At 55.8% G+C, this 26105-nt stretch overlaps 1 protein-coding gene across 3 annotated transcripts in view; it reads right to left on the bottom strand.

The window, feature by feature from the left end:
* Nucleotides 1-24856, bottom strand: part of PPFIA4 (PTPRF interacting protein alpha 4) — a 38388-nt gene extending 13532 nt beyond the window's left edge. For 2 of the 3 annotated variants that reach the window (XR_006213995.1, XM_042976352.1), the window contains exons 1-21: nt 24374-24856; nt 20949-21050; nt 20390-20554; nt 20016-20090; nt 19711-19800; nt 19045-19236; nt 18587-18733; nt 18167-18301; nt 15729-15812; nt 15384-15515; nt 15045-15107; nt 9831-10039; nt 8079-8319; nt 7587-7622; nt 7237-7370; nt 6810-6976; nt 4661-4754; nt 4088-4169; nt 3326-3526; nt 2605-2667; nt 134-309 (exon numbers count right to left, since the gene is read on the bottom strand). Coding sequence is in view for 2 of the 3 variants with exons in the window: in XM_042976352.1 (XP_042832286.1) it covers nt 134-309; nt 2605-2667; nt 3326-3526; nt 4088-4169; nt 4661-4754; nt 6810-6976; nt 7237-7370; nt 7587-7622; nt 8079-8319; nt 9831-10039; nt 15045-15107; nt 15384-15515; nt 15729-15812; nt 18167-18301; nt 18587-18733; nt 19045-19236; nt 19711-19800; nt 20016-20090; nt 20390-20554; nt 20949-21050; nt 24374-24607 (2822 nt within the window). In the remaining variant the exon portion in view is untranslated. Of the gene's footprint in view, nt 1-133; nt 310-2604; nt 2668-3325; nt 3527-4087; nt 4170-4660; nt 4755-6809; nt 6977-7236; nt 7371-7586; nt 7623-8078; nt 8320-9830; nt 10040-11611; nt 11721-14283; nt 14376-15044; nt 15108-15383; nt 15516-15728; nt 15813-18166; nt 18302-18586; nt 18734-19044; nt 19237-19710; nt 19801-20015; nt 20091-20389; nt 20555-20948; nt 21051-24373 lie in introns of all 3 variants that reach the window. The other variant, XM_042976353.1, reaches the window with a different exon arrangement.
* Between the last annotated feature and the right edge of the window lie 1249 nt (nt 24857-26105).

Here is a 26105-nt window from a genome sequence, read left to right as displayed (position 1 = left end):
ACGAGACAAGGACCCGGCTTTCGCAAGGGGGAGACCTGCGGGCGCCCGGACAGGCCGCTTGGAGGCACGTGCGTTGCGGGAGACAGACCCCCGGGGCTGGGGGAGACCCGTGAGGGGCTCCAGCCTTGCTCACCGGTGGAAGCTGTCCACCATCTTCAGGTGGACCCGCAGGTCCTTCTTGGTGAGGTGGTCCAGCATGCGAGCATCCACCAGGCACTCCATGAAGTAGCTGCGGTACTGGGGGAGCCCCAGGCTGGGGAGCCATTCGTTCCCAATCCACTCGTGGTTCATGTCCCCATAGGCCAGGGTCTGGGGGAACAAGGTAGAGGAGCTATAGGGGAGGAAGGCAGTGCTAGCGAGCCGCGGCTGGCGTATCTGCTCGAGAGGAACGTCACTCCATCCTCCACGGCGGGTTATTTTCCCTAAGAAGCTGGGCGTGGTAGGAGGTGGGGGGTTTAAATGGAACTTTGTAAGATCTCAGAATGATACAGTTCCCTTCGTGGATCACTTATCTACACTAATGAACAGAAGCACCTATCCAGGCAGCAGATAATATGAAGTCCTTCCTGTCGACCCAGGAATGCATTTGCGGTATTGTGTGGCAGACCTGCCTTCCTGCTGCTCGGTCAGCCTCAAGCCCACTGCGCCCAGGGGACAGGCCAAGTTACAGAGGACCCGCAGAACAGCAAGAAAAGAGCCAATGTCACTTGGGAAACTGGCTCACGCATCTACAGGGGAGTTAGGTACTGACTCACGACGTCAAAAGCTACAGGCTGATGAATAGCGTCTGAACAGCCAGCACTCAGTTCTCTGAGGCCTGGTGTCCACTCCAGGAATTCTCCAGAACCCCTGTTTCCCAAGCACCCTCCACGCCCCCGTGACCCTCCCCACCTTCTCCAGTTGTCACCTCCCGCCGACAGCAGGGACTTCCCTGACCACCTATCCTTAGAGAGACTGGGTGAACAGCAATCTTCCATCATGGTTTCCTTACCCTACTTGATTTTTTTAGGCTGAAAAACTCATCTTTGAAAATGAAACCGTTATACACACAAAAATAAATGTAGCAAACGTTCGCCGTTAAGCATAACTAAATGAAGTTAACATTGATGGACAACACCAACCGGCTGTGTCCGCCTTACGCTCTCCTTCCCCGTCCTGTCCCCTGCCGCCCGTCTAGAGGTAACTGCCCGTCTAGAGTTTTCTATCACTCCCTTGCTTGAAAAACATTTTTTACAGTCCTTATAATCACCAATGCATATTTCTCTAAGAAACGTATTATTAAGTTTGCTTGTTTTTGAGTTTTAGTATAAAATTCTGTGACTCTTTTGGGACTTAGACTTTTCACTTGACGTCGTATTTCTAAAATTCATCCATCTCCCCTGCTGTTTTACTGGGTGAATGTACACGACGATCTGTCCAGGCCCCGGTTTCTGGCTCTCCCTGTGCTGTTTCACGGCATGTGGATCCGTGTGATACAGCGCTCACTGATGGGTTTACGCACTTAGGGTCCATCTCTCTCCTAGAATATAAGTTCTGTGGGGCTTAGTTTGTCCACTTCTGTATCCAGAGAGCTTAGAAAGGCCCCTGATACCTAGCGGCTGCTTAATAAATATTTGCCCACTGAGTGAATGAGTAAAAGGCCTTTGCCCAGCTCACGGCTGTGCCCTCTGAAAGGGATGGGGTGAGGAAAAGGGTTGGTACCAATCTCAGTCTCATGGTTCCTGGGAAGAGAGGGGAAGATGCAGGCATGCTGGGGGCCTCCAAGGCTCCCCACCTGCCATCCTGAGAAACCAGAAGCTAGAGGGCAATGAGGAGGGAGGGTGCTTTAGCGGCAGGAGAAAACCTGTCCAGGGCTTTTCATGCGAAGAGGGACATAAATAGACTGGGACTCAGGGCGTCCTGTCGGGCAGACAGCCTGTTGGGAAAAAATCTGTCCTGAACTCCTGGGAGGTGGCTCTGGACAGGGAAGGGGGTCTTACCTGAGCCCAGCTGCCCTCCTCACTGTCCTAGCGGGAACGATGTGCAGCGTGTCAGGGGAAACAGGCAAAGTCAAGAAACCTGGAAGCCTCCACCCCAGGCCCCATCAAGAAGAGGGAGCAGACGCACCAGTGGCTAGGAGGGTGACTAGGGAGAGCTTGTTGGGAGGACCAAGTGAGAACACAAGGCTGGCACATGTGCCTGTGTTTACAGTGAGGGGGGAGCGAATGTGTGTGTGGCAAAAACACGTTTCCACACCTCCCCAGCTTGGCTCGCAGCCCCGCAAGGGGCCAGGCTCTCCCACTCCCCGTCCCTCCACCAAGGATCAGCACAAGGGAAAGGACTCCAGCTTCAGGCCCACAGCAGGGCAGACCGCTCCCATGGCCAGCTCTTCCCCACTGGCCTTGGAGACCCCCCCAGAGATGGATCCCCCCACACATGCCAACTGCTCCCATTCCCATCTCTTTCTCCCAACCCGCCACCCTGAGAATAGAACCCGACATACATCAGGGATACCAATCTCGTATTAGATCGACCACAACCCCCTCTGACTCCCCAAACCTTCCCCTCATCCTCATGGGGGTCATCAGCCCTCAGTCCAGGCCCAGGGCCCAGGGCCAGACTCACTGTTTTAGTGGGTGTTGCCAGAGTTTCCATCTCTTCGTGGGTGACCCAGACATTTCCGGAAGACTGCAGGCAGAGAGGAAACCTGGCTGGTCCCACGTGTGGGTCCCCGAGATCCCCTTGAGGCCGGGAACCCCAAGGGCAAGGACACACATCCCTTCCCCTGAGTCCTCCCACAGGCCCAGCCCCGAGCCCTGCATACTGTCTGGCTCAGAGCAACTCCCTCTATGACTGTATCCGCACTGCTCGACACAGTGTCTGGGACCAAGAAATGCTCAACGAATGTTTCCTGAAGGAATATGAATGAATGGGGCAGATCTGGAAAGCCGGCTGATGCCAATCGAAGAGACAGCTAATATTAGCCTGAGGGTCCATGGAGTAGTCTGTGTTCTTGTGGAGAGGTTGGAGGACCAGGACAGAATTCATAAATGCCCTATCCCCTCTGCCTCCCTGAATCTGGCAACAACACAGAACCCCAGAAGCCCTGTCCTGGAAACTCTGCCCGGAGATGTGCGGTTGTTGGCACAGTAGGGCAGAGAACCAGGCTGCTGGGATCCTCCTGGAATCAACGTCAGCCCCTCCTGGAGACCAGGTGGAGCCCTGAGGGGACTGGAAGGAAGGGGCAGGAATCAAGTTACTAGCTTCCCAAAGACCAACGGGAAACTTTCCAAATGCTACTCCAGGGCTGTCCAAAAACGTCCTGGGTGAGGGAGAGGCCACTCACAGTCCTGGAGGTGGGCGGGGCGGAGGGGCTGGTCAGCGACACCATCTCCTGGATGGCCAGCCGGAGCTTGAGCCGGTGCAGGGCATTGCTGATGCCAATCTCCCGTTGGATCTCTGTGTCCGACAGGGCCGACATGATGGCACCGCTCTTGACGTTGGCCCGGCAGGCGGCCACGTACCAAGCAGGCATCCCCACCCAGAGCTGCAGATATGGGCACAGGGGGTAAATTCAGCTCCTTCCCCCAAGATCTGGGCCCTGCTGCCACGAGCTTGACCATACCAAGGGGGTAGGGCCAGGCCTCCTCCGCGGACTCAAAAGAGCAAACGCAGAGCAGAAGAACTTAGAAACGTGGAGATGACCATCACCAAATGCCTCTCTTCCCCATTTTACAGATGGAAAATCTGAGGCCTGAGAATGTGAGGAGATTTTCCCAACATCATATGGGATCAGCTCCTGGGGACGGCCTATGGGAAGAGTCAAATTGCCTGTGGAAGCCTATGGCTCGGTGACCCTTAGCGCCCCTTGTCCAAACCCACCTACCTGCGAGGCAACAGCAGTTAAGTGGCATCAGTTCTGCCCTCCAAGGTAACTGGAAGGGAGCGGGGCTAAATTCTAGGTGTGGCACATGTGCACTTGGCAGGGGAGAGACGGGATGGGAAAATTCTAGGGACACCACCCCTCTACCTACAGAGGAATCCTTGTCCCACCCCACGTACCCTTCCCACCGGTCCTCTTGAGTAGACTTCCTTTGCCCAGACTTACCTCCAGCCAGGAGACCACAGTAGGGCCATCCCACTGGGCAAAGGGCATTCCTTTCCTGCGGGCATCTTCAAGCAGCTGGTGTCTTGTGGGAAGAGGAAGAAGAGACTCACTAGTCTTTCCCTGTCTCTCAACCATGCTTACTCCTGAGACCATGGCTGTGCTGAGTGGGACTTCCACAACCCTACTCCCCACCACTGGACTGTCATCCCTGCTCCATGCCTGAAGCAGTATGATGCCAAGACACGGGGGGAGGAAGTCCCCTCCATCCCCACATGGCAAGGGGAGGCTCTTCCTTGTTTGCACAGGGCCTGACCCATAGGCATTGCAGTCTGCTCTGCGAGAGACCCACAGGGCCAGGGTCACTCTCCCACTGCCCCCCCCCCCCAATCCTCCCTCTCCGGGCGGGTTGTCCTAAGAACCACCTCCCAGCCCCTGATGTGCCCGTGTGGACCAGGCCAACTCAGTTCAGAAAGGGCCTTGCCACGCTCTGGCTGTCTGGGCTCAGTCCCATGACAGGCCAAGTGGGTGAAGGGTTGGGTGCCATCCTGGCAGAACCTGGCCTGTGGCTCTTACTTCTTCTTCAGCCGCCGGTCCTTCTCTGCCTGGGTCCCCAGCTTGGCAGGCACCATGGGCTCCTGCAGACCAAGCTCGGAGTCTGTCAGCATAACTGGAAGGGAAGATGTGGCAGGTCAGCCAGTCCCTCTCCTTCTCCTCCCTTGGCCTGGGCCAGGATTGGGGAGCAGACCAGCAGATGTATAACAACCTCAGTGTATAACAACCCCGGAGGCCTGACGGGACCATCCACTATTCCTGGAGCCTCTGCCCAATGTCCCTACATCCAGGCAGCCCCACAGTGGCCATCAAATAGGTCACCCAGCCCAGACAGTCTGCCCTGGGAGCCTCAGCCCTGGAGGTGTTTTCCAGCCCAATGGACCGAAGTTGCCACACCCTGACACCAGCAAAATCCTAGACAGAACTTATCCCTCCTCCAAACCGAGGTGCAAAGGAAACCCCAAGAGCCACCCATGAGGCGGGCTACGGGCTCAGAGGATTAGCCTCATCTAGTTGGGGCGGGGAAATGGGCACACTAAGAGATGTGCCTCTCGGCCTCTTTCTCAGGGGCACGCTTGCACAAACCACAAAGGGGAACATTCCAGCTCTGTCTTCTTCTATAAGGATCTCCTGAACAGATGCCAAAACCCACAGAGTTCACGGCGGGGGCAACATCTTAGAATTCATGAAGTTCTGGTCACTCCATGCAGCACAGATAGCAGTAGGTGTGGATAATCCAGAAAACGAGGTGAGATGCTGTCTTAGATGCCACTGGGGCGCGGGGAGCATAGAAAACCACGAGACTTTGCACAGATCAGACTTTCTCGGCTCCCTCCCAGCCCCGTCTGTGGTCAGCTCCACGACTCCCTGCACCCCTGTGGGCTGAGGGCAGGGTGCTCCACCTCAATACCCTCCCAGGGGACAGGTGCCCACCTTTCCTCCTCCTCCTCCTCCTCCTCCTCCTCACCCAGCTAGCTATGTTCTGATTCACACCATGTTCTGATTCACACCTTCCCTGAGGTGCAAGGTCTAATTATGCCTTTGGGTTCAAAGGTTCCTTTCTTCTAGTTGATCAGGTCCCCCTGCGGTGCAATTGTCAATGCTCCCGTGGCCTTGGGGGAACTTCTCAAGGCCCTTATGAGCTGGCCCCAGCCTAGGATCCAAAGCCATCTCCTCCACTCCTCCCACCCCTTTCTTCCCACTTTGAAAAGACTCCATTGCAAACAAAGCTCTTGCACCCAGAAGCTGCCTTTCCCAGATGCCCGGTTCCCTCACATACAACTCTTCTTAGCTGGGCTAATTCCTACTCCGCCTTCAAGCTTCAGCCCAGCTGTTACCTAGCAGAGGAAGCCACTGCTGGCGTCCCTACCACTCCATGGCTGCGTTCTGAGTTCCAGAAGCACCCTAAGCATATCGCTATCATTACACTACTTTGGAATCATCTCTTTATTATTTCCTTTCCACTAGGCACTGAGCTCCTTGAAGGAATGGCCTACTGCTCCAACACCCAACACTAAGCCTTGTATATAGCAGTTAATAAATGTCTGTTGAAAAAAATGACTGAAAAGATGACAGAAAGCAGGAGAGGGGGCGGGAAGAAGCAAAGAAAGATAGCTGACATTTATTGTGTACCTACCATGTGCCAAGCATGTACGAGAACTTTGTATTAGCACAGAGGTGGTAATGCTCTTTCCCAAGCGTTTACGCGAATATAAGGTCTACGAAGCCATAATGAGGCATTACGATACGTTGCGTCCAAAGGTCAGGTATACTAGAAATAAGTTCTAATCACGAACTGACTCTCCTAAAGAAAGAACCAAGAAATTCTTCCCGAAGGCCCTGAGAACACCAGAAAACCTCCAAACTGAAAGAAACCTCAGAGGGCCAATCTCTCGCTCCAGACAGGAATCCCTTCCACATCACTCCAAATAAATACCTCCCTCCCTGCAGCCTGGAGCTTCTGTGGCAGGAGCTAGCACCTCCCGAGGCAGCCCGGGGCTCTCAAGGGACAGATCTCACGGAAAACCGCTGCTCTCTGGAGCCGAAATCTGCCTGGCTGTGCCTTCCACCCACTGGCCCCTGGGAGGCAGGGGGAGAAGGCTGGATCTGAGTACACCCTCCTGCTCTGGCCCCTCTACTTGCACCCGTTCGCTAGGAAGTGGACAGAAACCATGGCCCGTGGCTCCATCTCGGCTCAGCTGGATTAGCCGGCCCTTCTCCTTCTTCCCGAACAGGCGGCCGATGGACGACTTGATGCCCTTGCGCTTGGCACCCTTGTGCAAGGAGTCCTGGCTGCTGTTGCTGCTGCTGGGGTTGCTGCCCTGATCCTCCAAAGCACTACAGGATGACAGCCAGGAGCGGGTGGAATGAAAAGAAACATACTTTAATTATAGCAGGAGTCAGGGACGTTAGACCTCAGGAAGAACTAAACAGGAGGTTGGAGGTGGGGGGCGGGTATGATCAGAGCAGGTGACCAAAGGAGATGTGGGAATGTCCTTCCATGATGGCATTTCAAAGAGAAGTGAGATGTTCTCTTGAAACAGGGAGGACATGACCATGGCGGTAGAGGGACACAAGGTGGGGCCCGTGCCACTTACCTTTTGCCTTCTTCCTGGCTCAGGGCTGGGTGGCCAAGCTTCTCTAGCCGCAGCGTCCTGGGTGAGGAAGGAGGAGAAGTCTCACATTTTATGGTGGCTTTATCCTCCCGGTTCTCTTCCCGAGACACTGGCGACTGAACAGACAGTGAAGCCGTCAGGGGATAGAGGGAGAGATCTGGGGCCTGCCTACCCAGCCCGGACAAGGCAGAGGAGCTTGGAGAAACGCAATGGGAAGGCCTGGGGCCTCTCTGAGCCCAGACTCAGACTCAGGGGCCCAGGGGAGAGAGGCCGAAAGGGAAGGGACTGGGAGAATTAACCCGTTAGTACCTGGGTCCTCAGGCAGCACTCACCAGCAGCTTCCTCCTATGCTTTCTTAAGTCACTGGGCTGGAAGAGAGAGTGAAGGGTGAGCTCAGAATCACCCTCTGGATGCCTGAAAGTCAACCCCAAGGGGAACCTGGTGGTCTTAGGATGAGAAGATAGGATTCAGTGCCTCACACAGGCCTTGAGAGAATACGAGAGCAGAAAAAAAGCTGGCCTGATGAAATAAGTCAGGGCCACCTCTGGAAGAAAGGGAGAGGTATGGGCAGGGGGTGAGTTTCTTACGCATTCTGTGCTTATCCAAGAGAGAGGGTTCAGGAAGATATGACAGGCCCTTTCCAAACCCAGAAGGACATGTTGGTGGCCTGACATGCCGGGGTCTGCACACATCATGGGAAGAAGATGCCAGCCCCAACTGAGAGGGAGGGAGCCCTCCCCTGCCTTAGCAGCTCCCCTCGGCCAGCCCCCAACGCAGAGCCGGGCCATGACAGGGCCGCTCATCAACTGCCCCAAGACTCTCACCAGGGTCATGACCCCCATGCGGTCCAGGTCCTGGGCTGCACTGCGGGAGGTGAGCTTGGGTGTGGAGCGGCCGCTGAGAGGAGGGGACGCGCTGGCCAGGGACAGGGCGGTCAGAGAGGTGGGGATAGAACCGCGTTTGCGCAGCTGGGTCAGGTTTAGGGCCTCCATGCTGCCACTGGTCACTCGAGTCTCAATCTCCTCGGCACGGAGCTCTGTGGACTCCTTCTCCTCCTGGATCATCCTGGGGAAACCAGACCCTGAGTTGGCCCCTCCGAGGCCCAGCAGGAGGCCGGTTGTGGCAGCGTCCGCGCTCACGACCCTGGGACCCCGGGCAGAAAGCCATGCCTGGGGTGGGGGAGCCACGCTGTGTCTGGCATGGCCTCGCCGACACAGCTGGCCCTGCCCACCGCAGCTCAGAAACATCGCTCTCTCTCTCCCTCTCTCTGAGTCTCTCGTCAGCTGGCCTCACGTAACAAAACTCCCTGGTTTACCAAAAGAAGTTGCGGGAAAAGGAGGCATGTAGTCAGTGGCATACAAGCCATCCTGGGAGGCAGAATTCTTGACCTACCACTAACTATGCGGGCAACCCTGAGTCAGGCTCTCCGGCCTCAGTTTCCCCATATCCCCAATGTCAGGAGGGGTCTGAGCCAGCAGTTCCCAAACCCAGGTCCCTCCCCAAACCCATTGTCCTTTAACTGACAATGACCCCGAAGGAGTTTTCCCTGTTCTACAGAAAAATGAGAAAACTGATGACCATGGGGGGGTGGGGGGCCGGGGGAGGGGGAGCGCGTGCGCACTCTCACACACGCGCGCTGACGTAACATGCCTTCTGTCCTCCGGGAGCAGGGCTTGTCTTTATCCTGAGAGTGTCTTCTGACACTAGGGAATGTTAAAACGCCCTTTCTTTTGTACAATGGTTGTGATAGGAAACAGCAGCTACCATTCCTGATTGCCTTTGCAGAATAAAAGTTGGCGGCCCTATATGTGTGTGTGTGTGTGTGTGTGTGTGTGTGTGTGTGTGTGTATGTGTTATGATGTTTTCCTTTTAACTGGTCTGTGAAATCCAAAAGTGTGGGAACCACGGAACCAGATGCCCCCGATAGCCCTCTAAAGCTCTGATGCACTCGGGCTCAGATTCTCCCTTGCCGTTGGTGATAAACATTAATAGCCCCCCTACAAAGGCAGGGTAAAGTTCAGGGCTTGATAACTTTCCCCGCCACTGGTTTCCGCTTGATGTCTTGTTAGGGATGGAAGACATGCTACAGTGCACTGAGTGTAGACCTGAGTTTGAATCCTGGTTCTGCCACTTACTCTGTGGTTTTGGGCAAATCACTTAACCTGTCTGGTTTCCGTTCCGTTGTCTGTAACATGGAAATAATGCTGCTTCCCCCGGAGGCTAGTGAGACTGACAGCAGCATTTATACAAAGCTCTCACCCTGAGGTGACCTCAGTAAGTGGGAGCTAGGCTCTTAGCGATGACATTTAGCTGCAGGAACACAGCCTCCCAAGCCCTAGGAGGGGAAATGAAGTCTGAGAAGTCAGTCTAAGACCCCACCCCTCTCCGTCCAGTAGTGGACCTGAGACCCCCCCCACCACACACACACACACACACACAGAGTCCCTAGACCAAGCACTCGAAGGTGCAGCTGTTGGAGACAAGCAAATACATGAAGAATTTTTCCTGCAGTGCCCAAACCCAAAGGGGCCCCTGTCCTTCAAGGTACCTCCCAGACCCTCCACCCCTGCCCTAACCTGATCTCCTCGTTGATGGCATCCAGCTGCTCCTGGAGCATCATGGCCAGGGTCTGGGCGTCCGAGTGGCCGCTGGGAGAGACAACATCCACGGAGCCCACCAGACCCCCTGGCTCATCCTCATCCACGTCGGAGATCTCAGGGTCGCTGTCAAAGGCAGGGGTGGCTGTGGGCGCCAGCACCCCAGGCAGTGGAGAGGGCTCCCAGCCCTTAGCAAAGGAGGGGAGAAGGGTAGTAATAAGACACAACAGACGGGCTGAGGAGCAGGACCCTCCCCACCTGTACCAGCAGCACTGGCATCTCCGGGGGACTTGTTAGAAGTGCAAAATCTCAGGCCCCGCCCCCGGCCTTAATGATTCAGAGTCTGCATTTTAACCAGATTCCCAGGTGGTTTATGTGCCTGTTAAAGTCTAAGACATAATACTCCAATTCAAGGAGCCAGAGTGGCCGAGTGGTTAGGCACAGATTCCAGAGAGAGACTGCCTTGCTTTGAAACCTGCCGGGCAACTGTGGTAAAGCTGTGTCACCTCTCTGTGCCTCAGTTTCTTCGTCTGTACAACAGGGATAGTAGTAGAACCTACTTTGCAAGTAATTATGAGAACTGAGTGAGGAAATGCACGTGAGGCACTTAGCACGGCGTCTGACACAAAGTAAGCACCGTATGTAGGCTATCCCTTTCTATTAACACGAACTCTCCAAGAGTAACCAGACCCAGGCGACAAGAGAAACCAAGCAGTCCTGACTGCCTTGTGTCTCCCAGAGTTTCAGCACATCACAGGGCCCTGTAGTCAACCCTGAGAGGTGGGGGCTTCTCAGAAGTCACCTGCAAACCTCGTCGGTGGACAAAGGCGTGGAAGAAGAAAGAGCACAGAAATGAATGAGCCAGAAGAGGAGGGGAAGAAAAGGAAAGGGACCAGAGACAGAGAGGTGCCCTAACCCCATCCTCTGGGACCCAACCCCCCAAGGTTCCCTTAGGGTTCCTTTCTAGCTCCTGGGCACCTGCTGTGTTCTTAAAAACAGAAAGAGCAAAGGGTGAGGGGAGAGAGAATGAGAAGACTCCATTCAGGCTGCGATTCCATCAGACTAGGGCTTTCCTAAGGGCAGAGATGAACCTTCCCCTATCAGGCTAGGAGTTCCCCCCTTCTCTACATGTATGTTGTAGTGCCTCAGAGCATGTAGAGGGCCCGGGCTCAAGACAAAGCATGCTTAACCATTATGGGGCTAAGAAAGAATCACATTGCCCCCCAAAAAAGAAGAAGTTGGTCCTTTTCTGCCCCTATCTTTCTTGTTCCCTCCTCCCGCCCCAGTTCCCCAGGCAGTCTCAGCATGAACTTGAAGCTGCTTCTCAGAAAACTTCAGGTGCCATCCCCAGGGCCAGTTAACCTGCCATCCCTCCCTCAACTCCCCCACAAACCACAGCTTTTGTTCCAGAAAGCTTGCCAATTCCGTCTCGCCCCTGCATCTCCCACCCCGACCACTAGAAACACACGCCTGCACGCCCAGGCACACGTGCACACACTTCAGTGGGGCCTCAGGGACTGGCTGGCCGCCCGCCAGCCCCTACCGCTTGCCCACCAGGAGGCCAAAGTGAGGGGGCACAGCTGTTGCAGCTGACAGTGGCCCCAACCCCGGCTGCAGCTGTTGTCCACATGGGGGGGGGACGGGAGGGGGAGGATTTGCACCGCACGCCAGCCGTCTGTGAAACCGGAGCCAGGCACGCGGCTGAACTGACCCCAAACTCCCTGGGGAGACCCCTCCACACTCACCCCTCCACCCCTCACCTTGGCAGACTCCTCCCGCAGTGCCGAGTAGCGCCGATGCAGACCTGAGGGCGCGTGGGTGGCTGTGCTCAGGGAGAACCGCACATCCGCTGCACTGCCCATATGCGACCTTGAGTGTTCAGGGGGAGAAAAGGCCAGCCCTGAAGACTGAGTGCCCCGGCTCACACCCGCTAGGTCCAAAGGGTTAAAGGATCTTCAGTTTGGCGAAGAGAAGTCTTAGCAGGCATAGAGCTATCGTAAATGGTTTAAGGACTGCCATGTAAACAAGATTCGATTTATTCTCTGGTGCCCCAGGGATCAGAATGGTCCAGGGGAGAAAGTTCTAGGGAGGCAGCTTTCCATTTAACATAAGAAGCATCTTGGGTGCACCTGAGTGGCTCAGTCAGTTAAGCGTCCGACTTCGGCTCAGGTCATGATCTCACAGTTTGTGAGCTCGAGCCCCACGTCGGGCTCTGTGCTGACAGCTCAGAGCCTGGAGCCTGCTTCGGATTCTGTGTCTCCTACTCTCTGTGCCCCTCCCCGGCTCATGCTCTGCCTCTCTCTCTCTCAAAAATAAATGAACATTCAAAAAAATTTTTTTAAAGAAAACGTAAGAAGCACCTACGAATGGTAAAATTTGGCTTGGGATGCATCTGGTGGCTTTAGAAAAGCTGTCTGTCTGTCTCTCTCTCTCAAAAATTAACATTTAAAAAAAAAATGTTTAAGGTGGAGTGGGGTGGGGCGCGTGGGTGGCTCCGTTGGTTAAGCGTCTGACTTCAGCTCAGGTCACAATATCACAGTTTGTTCAAGCCCTGCATTGGGCTCTGTGCTATCAGTGCAGAGTCCTCTTGGGATCCTCTGTCTCCCTCTCTCTCTGCCCCTCCCCCGCTCATTCGCACACAGGCTATCTCTCAAACATAAATAAACATTAAACAAAAATTTAAAAAGCTGAGCTCCCCATCAACTAATTATTCAAGCAGCAGCTCTCGGGCCCTGACAAGAATGGTGTGGGAGAGCTCCTGGCATTGAGAGACTTTGGAAGGAAGGATCTCTAAAAGTCCTTTTAATCCTGAGGGCCTTTTTTCCTTCGCTTTCTCCTAAGCAACATTCCTTGGGTTTCCCCATAATCTGGAAGAGTCCCTAGTCAAAATTCAACCCAGGCATATTTCCTACCCCCAGGAAACTTCAGGACACCCTGATACCGTATCAGAGACATGGGCTAGAGATGCCCCCAAAGGTCTATTTCAACTCTGAGATTTTAGAATCCCAGTTATGATGCTCTGGAATGTCTGGAAGCCTTCCCTAGTGACACTTCTTCCCTATGCCTTCCCAATTTGGAAGCCTTGAGGGGGCCCAGGGCAAAGGGACGGGGCAAGCCTACAGCGGATTGTACAAGGTAGCTGCAGGGAAAAGGGAGTTTCTGCTTATCTCCCTCTCCTCCCCTGCAGTTCAGTCCCAATTCCATGATGGGTCCTGTATTTCTACGGTCAAAGCCAAGAATTCCCAACCATTAAGGAAAGCAAGCAGTGGCAAATGGCTTGGTATACTCTAAGTCATGTCTTATTTATGGGGGAGGGGGGTCTCTTCTGAGAAACCTATGGGAAGGAAGAAGTCAGAGGAATCCCACCTACTATTTCCTGTTTCCACTCCCTGCTTCTCTCCATACTCCTCTCCTATACAACAATTTCTGATGAACTTGAAGATGGTACTTACATCTCTACTATTCCAGACAGCCACAGGCTTCTCTTCTTCAAATTCAACGTCCCTTTCCCTAACTCAAACCCTACCCCTCCACACATATATATGCATGTAACCATTTCCTTCAGGGAAGCTGATCCCCATCTCCCTGATATGGCAAGAGCACGACCGAAGGGAACCTCTGAGACTCTCTTCTGTGACACTTTGGTTTGGAAAGAAAACAGCCAGGAGCCATGAACCTCAAGTGGCATCACCTACTAGTATCTTCAGTCTTCACCTTGCCTCTCTGGGCAGAGAAGTAGGGGCAGGATTGAGGTCTGAGTTCAATGTCAATGACTTTGCAAAATGTGGGGGGGAAATGCAGTAGTTCCCTAAAACATGGACCTAATTCAAACACTAGGTAGAAAGCTCCACTCACCATCTCTTCAAATGTTTTTGGAAAAAGGGATGTCACCAACCGTGGACATGGCATCTCAACTGCCAACAGTAAGGAAGTCCTTAATGCCTCATTTCAGTCTCTCATGCTGCCTTTCTGCCCCCCGCCTGCTACCTGAACCTAGGCGGTCCTTAACTCTCAAACAACAATCCTCCAGAGCCCTAAAGATGGTGGCTCAAAAGAACTAGAATGAACCAGACATTCGCCATGAGCAAGTCCTGTGGGACATGGGTGAGCATGTAACTCAGCAGACCCCTTGCAAGGGCCTCATGCCCTCTGTCAAGGAAAACAGCATGGCCTGTGTCCCATGGCACTGGGGAAGGAGCATCCTGCCTTTACTTGCCTCTCAGCATCCCTCAGCTCAGAGGACAGGTGCTCCTTCTAAGCTTCCCAAGTGAGCTAGGTGACTTTGACCAAGTTCTTGGAGCCTCAGTGTCCCACCCTGGATAGGAGGAGGACCCCTGAGGTCCTGGGCGGTCTTTTGGTGGGAGGAAGTCTCCTTCCTCAGGGTCCATCCAGGACCCCATCCCAGCACGCCCAGCCTCCCGCGCTCCAGTACCTGGAGTGGATGCCATCCACAAACGGCCCCCCTCGACCCTTCAGCTGGTCCACCTCTTGGCGCAGCTTCTCAATCTCTTCAGACAGGCGGCCCTGTGCCAGGCAGACCCGGGGTGGGGGTGGGACCAGGGAGGGGCGGAGAGGGGAGAGAGGGACAGAGAGGACAGCAGAGTTGGGGAGAAGCAGAAGAATGTACTGCAAAGTCCAAAGCCAGGGGCCCCCGGCCAGGCTCACAGATGACACCAAGAGAAGAGGTCCAACTGGAAAGGGAGCAGAAAGGTCGGCAGTGGGCAGGCAGAGGGGCAGGGCCGGAAGAGGGTCTGTCTTGGGTAAGGATTCTACCGGAATAGGCCTGCTGAGCCCTCACCACCACACAAACGCATGGCAATGGAGGCTGGGCAGCAGAGGGGCGCCCGGTGCCCGCCCAGACCTCACAGACATTGCTGAGGCAGGCACAGTGCCTAATCCTCCCAGAATCACCAGACTCCTGCCTTACCAGGTTTGAGGGCCCCACCAAATCTCTCCCTGGGCCCTGCCTCTCTGCTGCCCACCCTATGCCCTATGCTTATGGCCTCCGTTTCTTCTTTACATGTGGGTGGTGATGCACCCACCGTGACGGGCTCTAGCGAGGATCAGTGAAATAACGTCTGTGCCCGGACTAGCGTGGTGCTGGGTGTCAGAGCAGCTGCATGAAACAGAGGCGTGTTCCTCACCGCAAGCCCGGCCCTCCCAGGCTGGCGGGGCTGGCCGGCAGCTGGGTACCTTGTGATGGTGCTGCTCCTCGATCTGCCGCTGGGAGCTCTCCAGCTCCTGGATCAACGTGTTCTGGGGGAGAAGAGCTGCGAGCTAGGGACTCCGCCCCGCACCTTCCCCCCTCCCCGCCCCACCTCCCCAGGCCAGCCCGCCCCTCCTCACCCTTCCCGCTCCCCCTTTCTCCAGCCTCCCTGGGGTCAGTCCACTAGTGTGTGCGGAATGGACACGCCCCGCCCCTAACCCTCTCACCTCCCGATTCCTCCCCTCGGGACCCGCCCGGCTCCACCCACACCCACCCTTCGCCCCGCCCCGGCAGCCCCGCCCACTCGGGCCGGGGTCCCACCGCACCTTCTCCTCCAGGGCCGCCATTCGCTCCTTGAGGTGCAGCTGCAGTCGCTCGTTGGACTCGCTGAGCAGCCGGTCGACGGTGTCTGACAGCCGCTTGTTGTGGTCCTCGTTCATCTTCTCCCGCTGGCGCACCTGCATAGCCAGCACACCTGGCACCAGGTCACCCCAGGCCCTTCCCGGGGAGCCATCCATCCCCCCCACCCAGTTCCAGCCCACTCACCTGACCACCTCCTCCTGCCCCTCTATGGCTCTGCCCCTGGCCAGGCCCCTCCCAGCTCCCACCATCCTGGGAGGCTGCCCTGGGGACAGGGAGGGGGACCGAGAGCCCCAGCCCGGTGCCCTCACCCTTGCCAGCTCCTGGTTCTTCTCCTCCAGCTGCCCCTCCAGCTGCCGCAGGTGTTCCTCAATGTTGCCATGCCTTTCTTCAGCCTGGAAGCAGGGATGGGTCAGTGCAGCCTGCTGAGGCCCCCACATCCCCCAGTGCCAGGGTGCCCTTGGGGGATCAGGGCCTCAGTACCAACGAAGCCTAGCCCTCGACCTCTCACCTAGGAGCAGAACTGCCATCACCACTGCCCTTCTCCCCAAGTACTCTCTACCCCCTGCCAGGTGTTTCCCCCACCCCATTCTTCCTGCTCAGGGCCTGCCTTAAAACATCCCAGGGGCACCTGGGTGGCTCAGTCGGTTAAACGTCCGACTCTTGGTTTTGGCTCAGGTCACGATCTCATGGTTTGGGCCCCACATCAGGCTCTGCACTGACAGTGAGGAGCCTGCTTGGGATTCTCTCTCTCTCTCTTTTGCTCTCTCTGCCCCTCCCGCATTCATATTCACTCTCTTGCCCGCTCTCTCTCAAAATAAATAAATAAATAAACTTAAAAATCCCAGAGCTGACAGCCCAATGGACTGTAACTTCTCTCCAGGCTCTCAGAGAAAACTCCACCGGAAAACATGAGCTACCATAAATCTGTATGCCTCCGGGCAGATGCGCCTGCACTTAAGAGTATAGATGCAAGCCAGACTGCCTGGGTTCGAATCCCGGCTCCCCCTCTTCCCAGCTGTGTGGGCAAGTCATTGAACCTCTATGTGCCTTAGCTTCCTCAACTGTAAAACACGGATAACAACAGCACCTATGCCCATTGGACCACTGCAAGGACTAAATGAGATAATCCATGGCAAACACTTAGGACGCAATCAACACTCAGTAAATGCTAGCCATGGTTATCATCTTTGTAATTAAACGAGCCAAAGTAGAGTGGTCTCCCTTCCACTCATGTGTCTCCAGAGATGGAGACCCCACTGTCTCTGCTGACTAGATATTCCAGACTATCCCACATCTCACAGTCAGGAAATCCTTCCTTAAAGCCCCACCCCCCCACCCCCGCCGCCATTGAGTCATTTGAACATATTATTCAGTTCAGCCCATCCTTCCTGGCAGTTTTGGGAGATACTCAAGCTGACGGCTCAGCATCCCACATGTGACATCTTCTGCTGCACTTTAAACCCAGCACTTCATCCCTAGGAGCTAGAAAGGTCTTAGACACCACCAAGTCCAACCCCATCATCATGGAGATGATGGCATCATCAAAGAGATAAAGACACTGACACCTGATTGGGGAGGGGGTGACTTTTCTCAGGTCACGGAGCCAGTTGGTGGCAGAAGCAGACTTGGTTCTGGGTTTCCCCGAGGACAGCCAGGCTGCAGGTTCTCGCCGCAGCGCCCCCAAGCTGCCACCCTGCCACACTGGCCAGCCTGTGTCCTCCCAGGCTCCGGGGGCCTGATGCTTACTTCTGATTTCCTTCTCTCAGTGGGCAGGAGGATAGCGAAGGTGATCCCAAGTGAGGCCACCCCTGAAGGCATCCAGCCTGCTGCAGACACCCCTAAATTCTCTTGATTAACCCCACCCCATGCCTATGTCTGTGCATTTACCCAGCTCTTCCAGATCCTGTGATGTTCCAGCCTGCACACCTCTTAAGAATGATTACTCCACAAAGTTAACTGCCCATCAGGTACAACTCTATTGCCTTGTATTAATCCTAAAGCCGCCACCTTCAAGCAATCAGAGTTGGTCCCAGAATGCTTCAATTTGATAAACAGAGGTATACTCAGCAGCACCTGGGTGGCTGAGTCAGTTAAGCATCTGTCTTTGACTCAGGTCATAATCTCATGGTTCGTGAGTTCAAGCCCCACATCGGGCTCTGTGCTGTCCGTACAGGGCCTGCTGCAGATCCTCTGTGCCCTCCTCTCTCTCTGCCCCTCCCCTGCTTGCACTCTCTTTCTGTCTCTCTCAAAATAAATAAATAAACTTTAAAAAAAAAAAAAGAAAAAAGAAAAATCATCGAGTATAAAATAAAATGTTAAAAAAAAAAAAAAAAAAAAAAAAGCTCGGTCTAAACTCCCACCCTCTACCCCCTCTGATCCTATCTCCTCTCGGAATTCATCTTTCCAGAGATGATAGTCCTAATTTTTCAACTCCAGCCCCACACAAAAGGAAATATTAACACAAGAGTGTAAGTGATAAACGCTCTGCATCCACGCAGGCTCATCTACTTCTCCCAGGGCTTCTCCACCCCTTCTCAGGGGACTGTCCCCTCCCCGCGGGGTGATGAGGGCAGGGATTGGTCTTCCAACCGACAGACACGGACAGTGAAGTCATGCCGTGGGAAGCTGTCTCCTGGCTCCCGGTGCCGCGTGCCTCCGGCTGTCTCCACTCACTGCCTGGCTCCATAAGAGCTCCGGGAGAGGAAAGGGAAGCAGGGGCAGACCCCCGGGCCCCGGGCCCACTCGCCTTGGTGAGGGCCGCAATTCTCTGAGCCAGCTCGGCCTCCACCTCCGGCAGCGTCTCGGCCTTGCGCATGGTCTGCTGCAGCTTCTGTTCCGCCACCTCCAGCAGCTCCTGCAGGTGTCGGGCCTTCTCCTCACACTAGCACGGGGTGGGGCGGGGCGGGGCGGGGCGGGGGAGAGTTAAGAGGGGACACCGAAGCCTCCCGACCCTCTGCCCCAGCCTCAGGAGAGAGCAGGTGCCAGGCCAGAGAAGCAAAGGACAACCTTGGTTCTTGGCTGCCCAAGAGGCCTGGCTTCCCCTTTCCTAAGGTGACCGGCAGGACCCCCAAGGGCTCCTGGGCCACCAAGGGGAGGTTCCGGCATGACCACCAGGGCCTCCAGGGTCAAGTACGAGGCCTGCCCCCACCCCATCGGGAGGAGTTACCTGGCGGTGCAGGGACTCCTTATTGGCCAGCTCGTTCTCCAGTTTGTCGTTGAGGTCATGGATGGAGGTGGCCTCACGCTGAGCAGCCAGGTAGCGCTTCTCTAGTGTCGTGATTCTCTCCTCCATGTCCTCCTTCTGGGCCAGAGCCTGGGCAGGAGAGGAGGGGACAGGACGGAACGTCATCCGCTTCACCCCACTCCCATCCTGTCTGCACCTCCCCACCAATACCTGGCTGGCTGTATCTTCCCCACATCGCCCTGCCAGTTTCTGACCTTGACCCATCCCTCCCGCCACTCCTCCCCACAGTGGAGCCCACCCAGTATTTAGTCTTAAACCCCCCAGCCCTGGTCCGGCCCTCCCTCCATCCCCAGGGCATCCAAGCACCTCCCCTCCCGGGTGCCGAATGCCCCCAGTCAACCAGATGGGGCCGGGGGGTGGGGGCGGGGGGCCTTGCTCACCTCCCGGAGGTCCCGCTGGTGCTTGCTGCTCAGTTCCTCCGACTTGATGAGGTCCCGGCGGGCGGTGCCCAGGTCCTCCTCAAGCTCGGCCACGGTTGCTGTCAGGGTGACCAGTCGCTCCCGGGCCTGGCTCAACTCAAAGTTCTGCTTCTCCAGGAGCTCCTGCAGCTCCTCTACCCGGCCCGTGTCATCCTCCAGGGACAGTGAGCCACCAGTCAGTCCTCAGGGCCCCGGGTATCCCACTCCCCTGGCCCACCCCAGGGACAGCACAACCAGAGCAGACCACAGCTCTGCCTCCAATTTCAGGGCGCACCACCTTCTGCTGTCTCAGAATCTTGTAACCTAGGAAGGGGCCTGACTAGGGGAACAAAGGCTCAGAGAGAGAAGGGATCTCGCCTGACACCGACACACCAGGTAGACGGCACCTAGCGATTCAAGTGGACAACGTTATTATGAGCCAGCAGCACGTTGGGCACACACACACGCTCAAGATCTATAGGTTTCATTGCAGGCAGGGTGGGGGAAAGAAGGAGACAGAGGTGGCAATATTGGAGAAAGTCCCAAATTTAATTCAAGCATTTGCTCTGCTGAACTAAAGTGGGGTAGGGCCCTCACCTCCCGTCTGGCGGAAGACCTGCCCCTGCCACGCAGTTTCCCATGACCCACCTTCCGCAGGCGCTTCGGTCCCAGCTCCACGGCCCCCTCCTCTTCTGCCGCTCCATCCCGCGCCCCTGCCCCCTGCTGCAGGGCAGATACCTGTAGGACACAGCCCCCAGGGCAGTGAGTCAAAGAGGAGAGAACTTCCTGTATGTTCCAGACCCTTCGGAGTCCCCTGCCTCCCAGCCTCGCCTTGACCAGTCTCCAGCCTTGACGGTGGGAGAAATCCAGTGCAGAACAGGTTGGGGCGGATCAGTAAACCTGCCGTGGCTTCCAGGAGCCGTCTGCAGGTGGACGGTGGGCAGGCAGCTTACCTGCTGGTGGGCACCCGCCAGCTGCTCTTCCAAGGTGGTAACGCGCTCCAGGGCCGCTCGGAGCCGCTCCCGCACCTGCCCGCGGAAAGGGGAGATGAAAGAAGAAACAGGGACCCCACTGGACTCAGGCTGGAGGAGCCTGGGCTTGATCCACCAGCTTTGGGCATGAGGCAAAGCGAGGGACCTGCCAAGAGGCAAATTTCTGAGAGGGAACCTAAGAGGAGGACCTGGAGATCAGGCCGGTGGTAGTGGCGGGCGGGGCCAGTTATGAAGCGAGAAGGCTGTTTTCCCCAAGCACAGGATGCAGAAATCGCAGAGAAGGGTCTCACAGAGGCCCCAGGGAAGTGGGCCACGCGGTGGGCCAGGCTGGGTACCTTCTCATCCAGGGCCTTGTGGTGCTCAAACAGCGACTTGAGGGCCTTCAGCACCTCCACCTCACTGGAGACCCCCGAAGGTGACTGGGCCTGGCGCTTGACCACAGTCATCCGTAGCGACCGCTCATGGCGGGACACCAGGCACTCCAGATGTTCCAGAAGCAACTGGCAGGGAGCAGGGGAGGGCAAGAAGGAGGGCTGTGAGCATGTGCCCCAGGGGCTATGAGCAGGGTCCACATGACCACCGAGTGGACAGGAGTACAGCCATGTGCACTGCTGTTAAAACACCGAAATACTTCATGTTGGTAAATACCTGCTGCCCCAGTAGAACACCTGCCCCGAGCCAGCTGGCCTGGCCTCTCTCCCAGGACCCCGACCTTCCTATGACCACCCCCATCTACAGGTGAAAAGCCTAGCACCGACGGCTGAATCATTTGATCCCAGAACACAAGACAAAAAGACGTTAGGAAGGGGCAGGGGGTATGCCTGGCCCTGGCCATGCCAGCTCCCTTGGTCAAGGGGTCCACACACACATACACACACCAGGTCACCCACTTACCCTTGTGTTATTCCGCTCTGCTTTCAGCTCTGATATCTCTTCCTCCCTTTCTAGAAGTTGCTCCCGACACATGCTCAGCTCCCGGGTTAAGGTGGCAAATTCCTGAAAACCCCCAAGGCCTCTGAGTGCTTGGGGATTTGCCCCCTAACCAGTGTCCTGCATGCCCACGTCAATGGTGGGATCGTCTCACCCGTCCCTTACTTCCAGCACCTGCCCCCAGAAAAGTCCCCATCCATCTGTATTGCGGGGCTGTAAACCGCAGCCAGCATGTGCATCCCTAGAGGGGTCCACATCTCTGCGCCCTCCATGCATTCCAAGTATGTGTTAGGGTACCAGGGACAGAGGTGGAAACAAGAGTGAGAAAGTCACCGAATCTGCTTTGCAGCCCCCTGCCCCTCCAGCCAACAGTATAACCTGATTATGTCCTTCCTATTTTGTATTTCTATTTCCCCAACAACCCGATGACAGCATCCTTTAGAAACAGACGGAGGGGAGTCTCCCCTTATGGTAAGGTCCCAAGATATTAGTCAAGGAAGAGAGGGGGCTTTGAAGGGAGTACCCCGGGGAGCTCCCTCCCACCCACTCCCCAGGGCTTTGCAAGCTGCAGGTGGCTGGTGAAATAAGGATCCATGGACAGGGGAGCAAAACAGCCTGCAGACCTGCTCTGTCCGCCATTTGGCTTTAGCACACATCCTAGGGATCCCCACTCACTTACTCCAGGGCTGCATCCCGGGGCTTGATGGCAGGGCACTTGCACTGGCCTTACTGGGTAACCATGCTCAAAGTATCCCTTTGAGGGGCCCTGTTCCCACGCTGTCAGGCCCACACACCATGAGACACCTTTTCAACCCACCCATCTGGGTCAGGACAAGCACACAGGGGTGAGAAGCTGGCCTCACATTTCCAGGTCCATCATATCCTATTAAATTAGACACAGGGGTGCCTCGTGGCTCGGTTGATTAAGCATCCGATTCTTGGCTTAGGCTCAGGTCATGATCTTCTGGTTCTTGAGTTCGAGCCCTGCATCAGGCTCCACTCTGATAGCATGGAGCCTGCTTGGGATTCTTTCTCTCTCCCTCTCTCTCTGCCCCTCCCTTGCTCATGCTCTCTTTCTCTAAAAAAAAATAAATAAATACTAATAAAAACTAAAGTAGACATCACCTTATTCCAGAAAAGTTTTCAGAGAGGTGACGCAAACCCTGTGGCTGCCCAGCGTCTGGGAGTGACTGAACAGTAGCTGCAGCCCGGTCCTAACCTAAAGCTTCCTTCACACACCAAGGACTCATGACGGAAGGAAAAATTCCAAAGCAGTCCCCACTGATCACTTCAGATCAGGCAACAGGGGATAAGAAGGGCTCTGGGAAGGGCACAGAGACCCAGGGATGCCAGAGCCTGAGAAGTCTCAGACTTCTAACCCTGTTCCTGGATTACTGCTTTCTGTCAAGGCCATGGCCAAAGGTGGAAAGCCAGGCCTGGTGCCAGTGCTGCTCCACTCCTTAGTTTACACACACACACACACACACACACACACACACACACACACACACACGTACCCAGAGGCAGGACTCGGCACGCCCCCAGCCCCATGCCCTGACACCACCACGAGGGCTCTCTCCTCTCCCTTCCTGGGCTCCCCACCCCAGAACACCTGCCTCCTCCCCAACTCTAGCCCATCTGACACACTGCTGCCAGGATAATCTCCCAAAGCATGGCATTGTCTACAACGCTGAACATAAACTTCTTACCCTGGTTTTCAAGTTTCTTTCTCATGGTTCCTTTTTCATATACCCTAAGATCTGGTCAACCTGGGTCTCCTGCTACATCCAATCACCAGCAAACCATCCTAATTCCACACCTTTGCTCAATGGGCACCCTCCCCATGGAAAGCCCGACCCTCTGTCACCACCTGATGAAATCACATGTAGCTTTCAAAGCCCGTCTCAATGGATATACCTCCTTGGGACCCTCCAGACTCCCCAGTGGAAGATTCTCTCCCTCCTCTGAAAACTGTCTGGAACAGTGGTTAAGAGCACCATATTAGAAGTCCATGGTTTAACCACAAATACTGTGGGCACCTACCGTGTACCAGGTCCCTGAGTACATACACAAGAAACACATAATCCCTGCCCTCCTGAAGTTCCCAGTGTGCGGCTGGAATCAGATCTCAGCTCTGCCCCATTAGCTGTGTGACCCTGGACAAGTCATCTAGCCTGTTTGAACCTCCATCTCTATCTGTAAGACACAAGTAGAGGCCACCCTCATGTGTTGCTACAATGACCAAATGAGCCAACGCATGGAAAGCACTTAGCACAAGTCCACCAAAGGCGGCTACTTTTACCACCATTTCAGCAACCCTTTGGAGCCCCTCTTCTCTTCCCCTGCTTGGTCTTCCGGTCATTTGGGTTTTTAACCCATCTCCTTTATAGCCCGTGGGCCCCAGGGCCAGGGACTGGCTCCTTCATTCTAGGGCTTGTTCGGGGCCTCATGCACAGTCAGCGAGGACCTCTCACGCCATTTCTTCCCCAGGGCTCCATATCCCTCTTGATGAAGCATCACAAGACTCTGCCCCCCACCACTTCTGAGCTCCCAGTAGGAGATTTCCGCAGCCCTCCTGGGTTCACCTCAGTTCTCCTCCCCACAGGTGGGGAAAGAGCCTGGGGCTGAGTCGGGAGCCGTGTGGCTCCTCAGAGCTTCCTCCCCGGTCCCAGCAGCACCCTCACAGGCTGTGCAACTGACTAACCTCCTAAAGCTTCACCTCCATCGTTTATAAAACAGAGACGATGGCGGTAACAGTACCAGCTTCATAGCTATGAGCATTTAGTGGGGCAAACCGCACACACAGTGCTTAGTACACGGAAAACAGAAATGATGACCATCGTTGCTAGTGGTAGTGGTGTTGATTTAGGAGCATGAGACAGGTGTCAAGACCCCTGGCTTGTAGGTTCAGCTCTGCCTAGAATTTTCTATGTGATACCCGTTGTTTTTTCCATCTGTGCATTAAGAGGACTAGATGCTCTCTAAAGCTTCTCCATTTCCACCCTCTGTGATTCCCCACCCACCACCTCCAAGAATAGGGCACTGGTGAGGATCAGTCAAGGCGGAAGTGTCTTTCCAGTCTAGGGTGCCACCTGGTGACCGCATGGGCTCACTGCAGTTGGCAGCTATGGCTGGGTTTTTCTCCCGCATCAAATTCCATCCATTTCTCCAGATGAAGCCAATGCCAGGCTGAGGAGCTTGGGAGTGACAGGGAAAGGATTTATGTAGGGAGATGAAGGAAAGTTAAATGCTCTGTGAATTCCATTTGTCGATACGCAAACAGATGCAGATAAGCTGAGGGCCCAGAGTGTGCAGGGCTCAGCAGGGCTCGGTGGGGGGGGGTGGGGAGGGGGGCAGAATGTGGGGAGGTGCAGACAATCAGGCCTTACCTGGGGGAGGGCGGAGTTAAGGTGGCGCTGGAGCTGGTCCCGCTCATGCAGGGCATCTTGGAGCCGGCTCTGCGTGGCTGCCAAGGTCTCCTGACTCTCCCGAAGGGACTCCAGCAACTTCTCCCGCTCATCCAGCATGTTCACCATCAGCTGCTCAAAGTTGGCGTCAGCATCGGCGCCATGGGGGGGCCCCAGGGGGTCCCCCTCGTTGATTGTGGGCATCACCTCACACATGGTGGGGGTGGACAGGGCCTTCTCAGCGTCGGGGGACAGGGGAGGGGTTCACAGGGTTGGCACTTCCAGGGGGACCCAGTGCATGGGTCTCAGAGCAGGCAGCGCCAGGTGAGTGGGCAGGTGGGCAGGGGCTTCTCCCATGGCATCAGTCGCTCTTGCTCTGAAAGGGGCCTGGTGCCCAGAGTGCCCCTGTGGAATGGAGCCAGAGGGCCTGGCTTAACCTCTCAGGGCTGGGGCTGGGTGCCCTATGTCCCCAGACAAGCGGGCAGCAGCCGAGTGTGGCCATGACAGGCAGGGAGAGCAGGGCTGGAAGAGGGCCCTTCCTTAGGCTGAGTGCTGGAGCCTGGCAGAGTCCCAGCTGGGTCTAGCGACGCCCATCGTTTCTGGAGGGCAGTGGTCTGTGGGAGAAGAGGCTGTGGTGAGGACCAGCTGAGGAAAGAAGGGCATCCAGGGGAGGGGATGGCGGCGGGGGGGGGGGGGGGCAGGAAACAGGACCTGGACCAGAACGTGGGGGAGGAGAAGGAGATGTCAGCGCACGCCCCTCCTCCAGGCTTACTCACTCACTCGGATGGCGCTTTCCTTAGTTCTCCCAAGGAACGCACATGCCCGCTGCCGTAGCCTCTGCCTCCAGCTCTCCCCACCCCCCAGCTGTCAGAAGTGCAGCCGCAGTGGAGTGGTTCCCCACCCACGTGGCTCACTGGCCAAATATAGAAATGATTCAGTCAGTGGCAGGGGAGCAGCCAGCAGGCTGCCCAGAGTCCTCCTGAGACCCAGGGGTGGGAAAGTGAAAGGGGGGTAAATAGGGTCTCTGCCCCCACCATAGCTTTCCCCCCTGCACTCAGGCCGAGGTAAGCACAGAAGGGGCTAAAGGGCTCTAAGCAGGTGTGAACCCACACAGGGTGCACTATTAGGGTCACAGGAGACAAGGCCAGGGTACCTCCTACCCTGACCACTGACCCAGTACGGTTCCTTGGAAAGGCACGGGCTGGGCACTGGGTGGCAGAGAGCCCTGACCTGCTCCATGCCCATCATTTGGAAAAGAGGCTCCAGGGGCGCCTGGGTGGCTCAGTCGGTTGAGCAGCTGACTTCAGTTCAGGTCATGATCTCGCGGTTCGTGAGTTCGAGCCCCGCGTCAGGCTCTGTGCTGACAGCTCAGAGCCTGGAGCCTGTTTCAGATTCTGTGTCTCCCTCTCTCTGACCCTCCCCCGTTCATGCTCTGTCTCTGTCTCAAAAATAAATAAACGTTAAAAAAAAAAAATTAAAAAAAAAAAAAAAGGAAAAGAGTCTCCAGCTCAAGTCGCCCCTCCTCCTGAAACCTGGCAGAGAGCAGGCTTCCGTTCTGAAGTCGTGGCCCGCGACTTCCGTGTCGGAGCAGGAACTGAATGATGCGAAGGAACCCATGGTCAGGTGGGGGTAAAGGGTGTCAGTCTCCCGAGGCGTGCGGGCCCCTGCGCGTGGCCGGGAATCTTCTCCCGCCGTGTAACGGCCCATCGCTGCC

The sequence above is a fragment of the Panthera tigris genome, chromosome F3, assembly GCF_018350195.1.
Source record: "Panthera tigris isolate Pti1 chromosome F3, P.tigris_Pti1_mat1.1, whole genome shotgun sequence".
In the NCBI taxonomy this organism is placed as follows: Eukaryota; Metazoa; Chordata; class Mammalia; order Carnivora; family Felidae; genus Panthera; species Panthera tigris.
The sequence above is the reverse complement of the archived record's forward strand: the minus strand, read 5'-3'. Positions and strand labels throughout refer to the sequence as shown.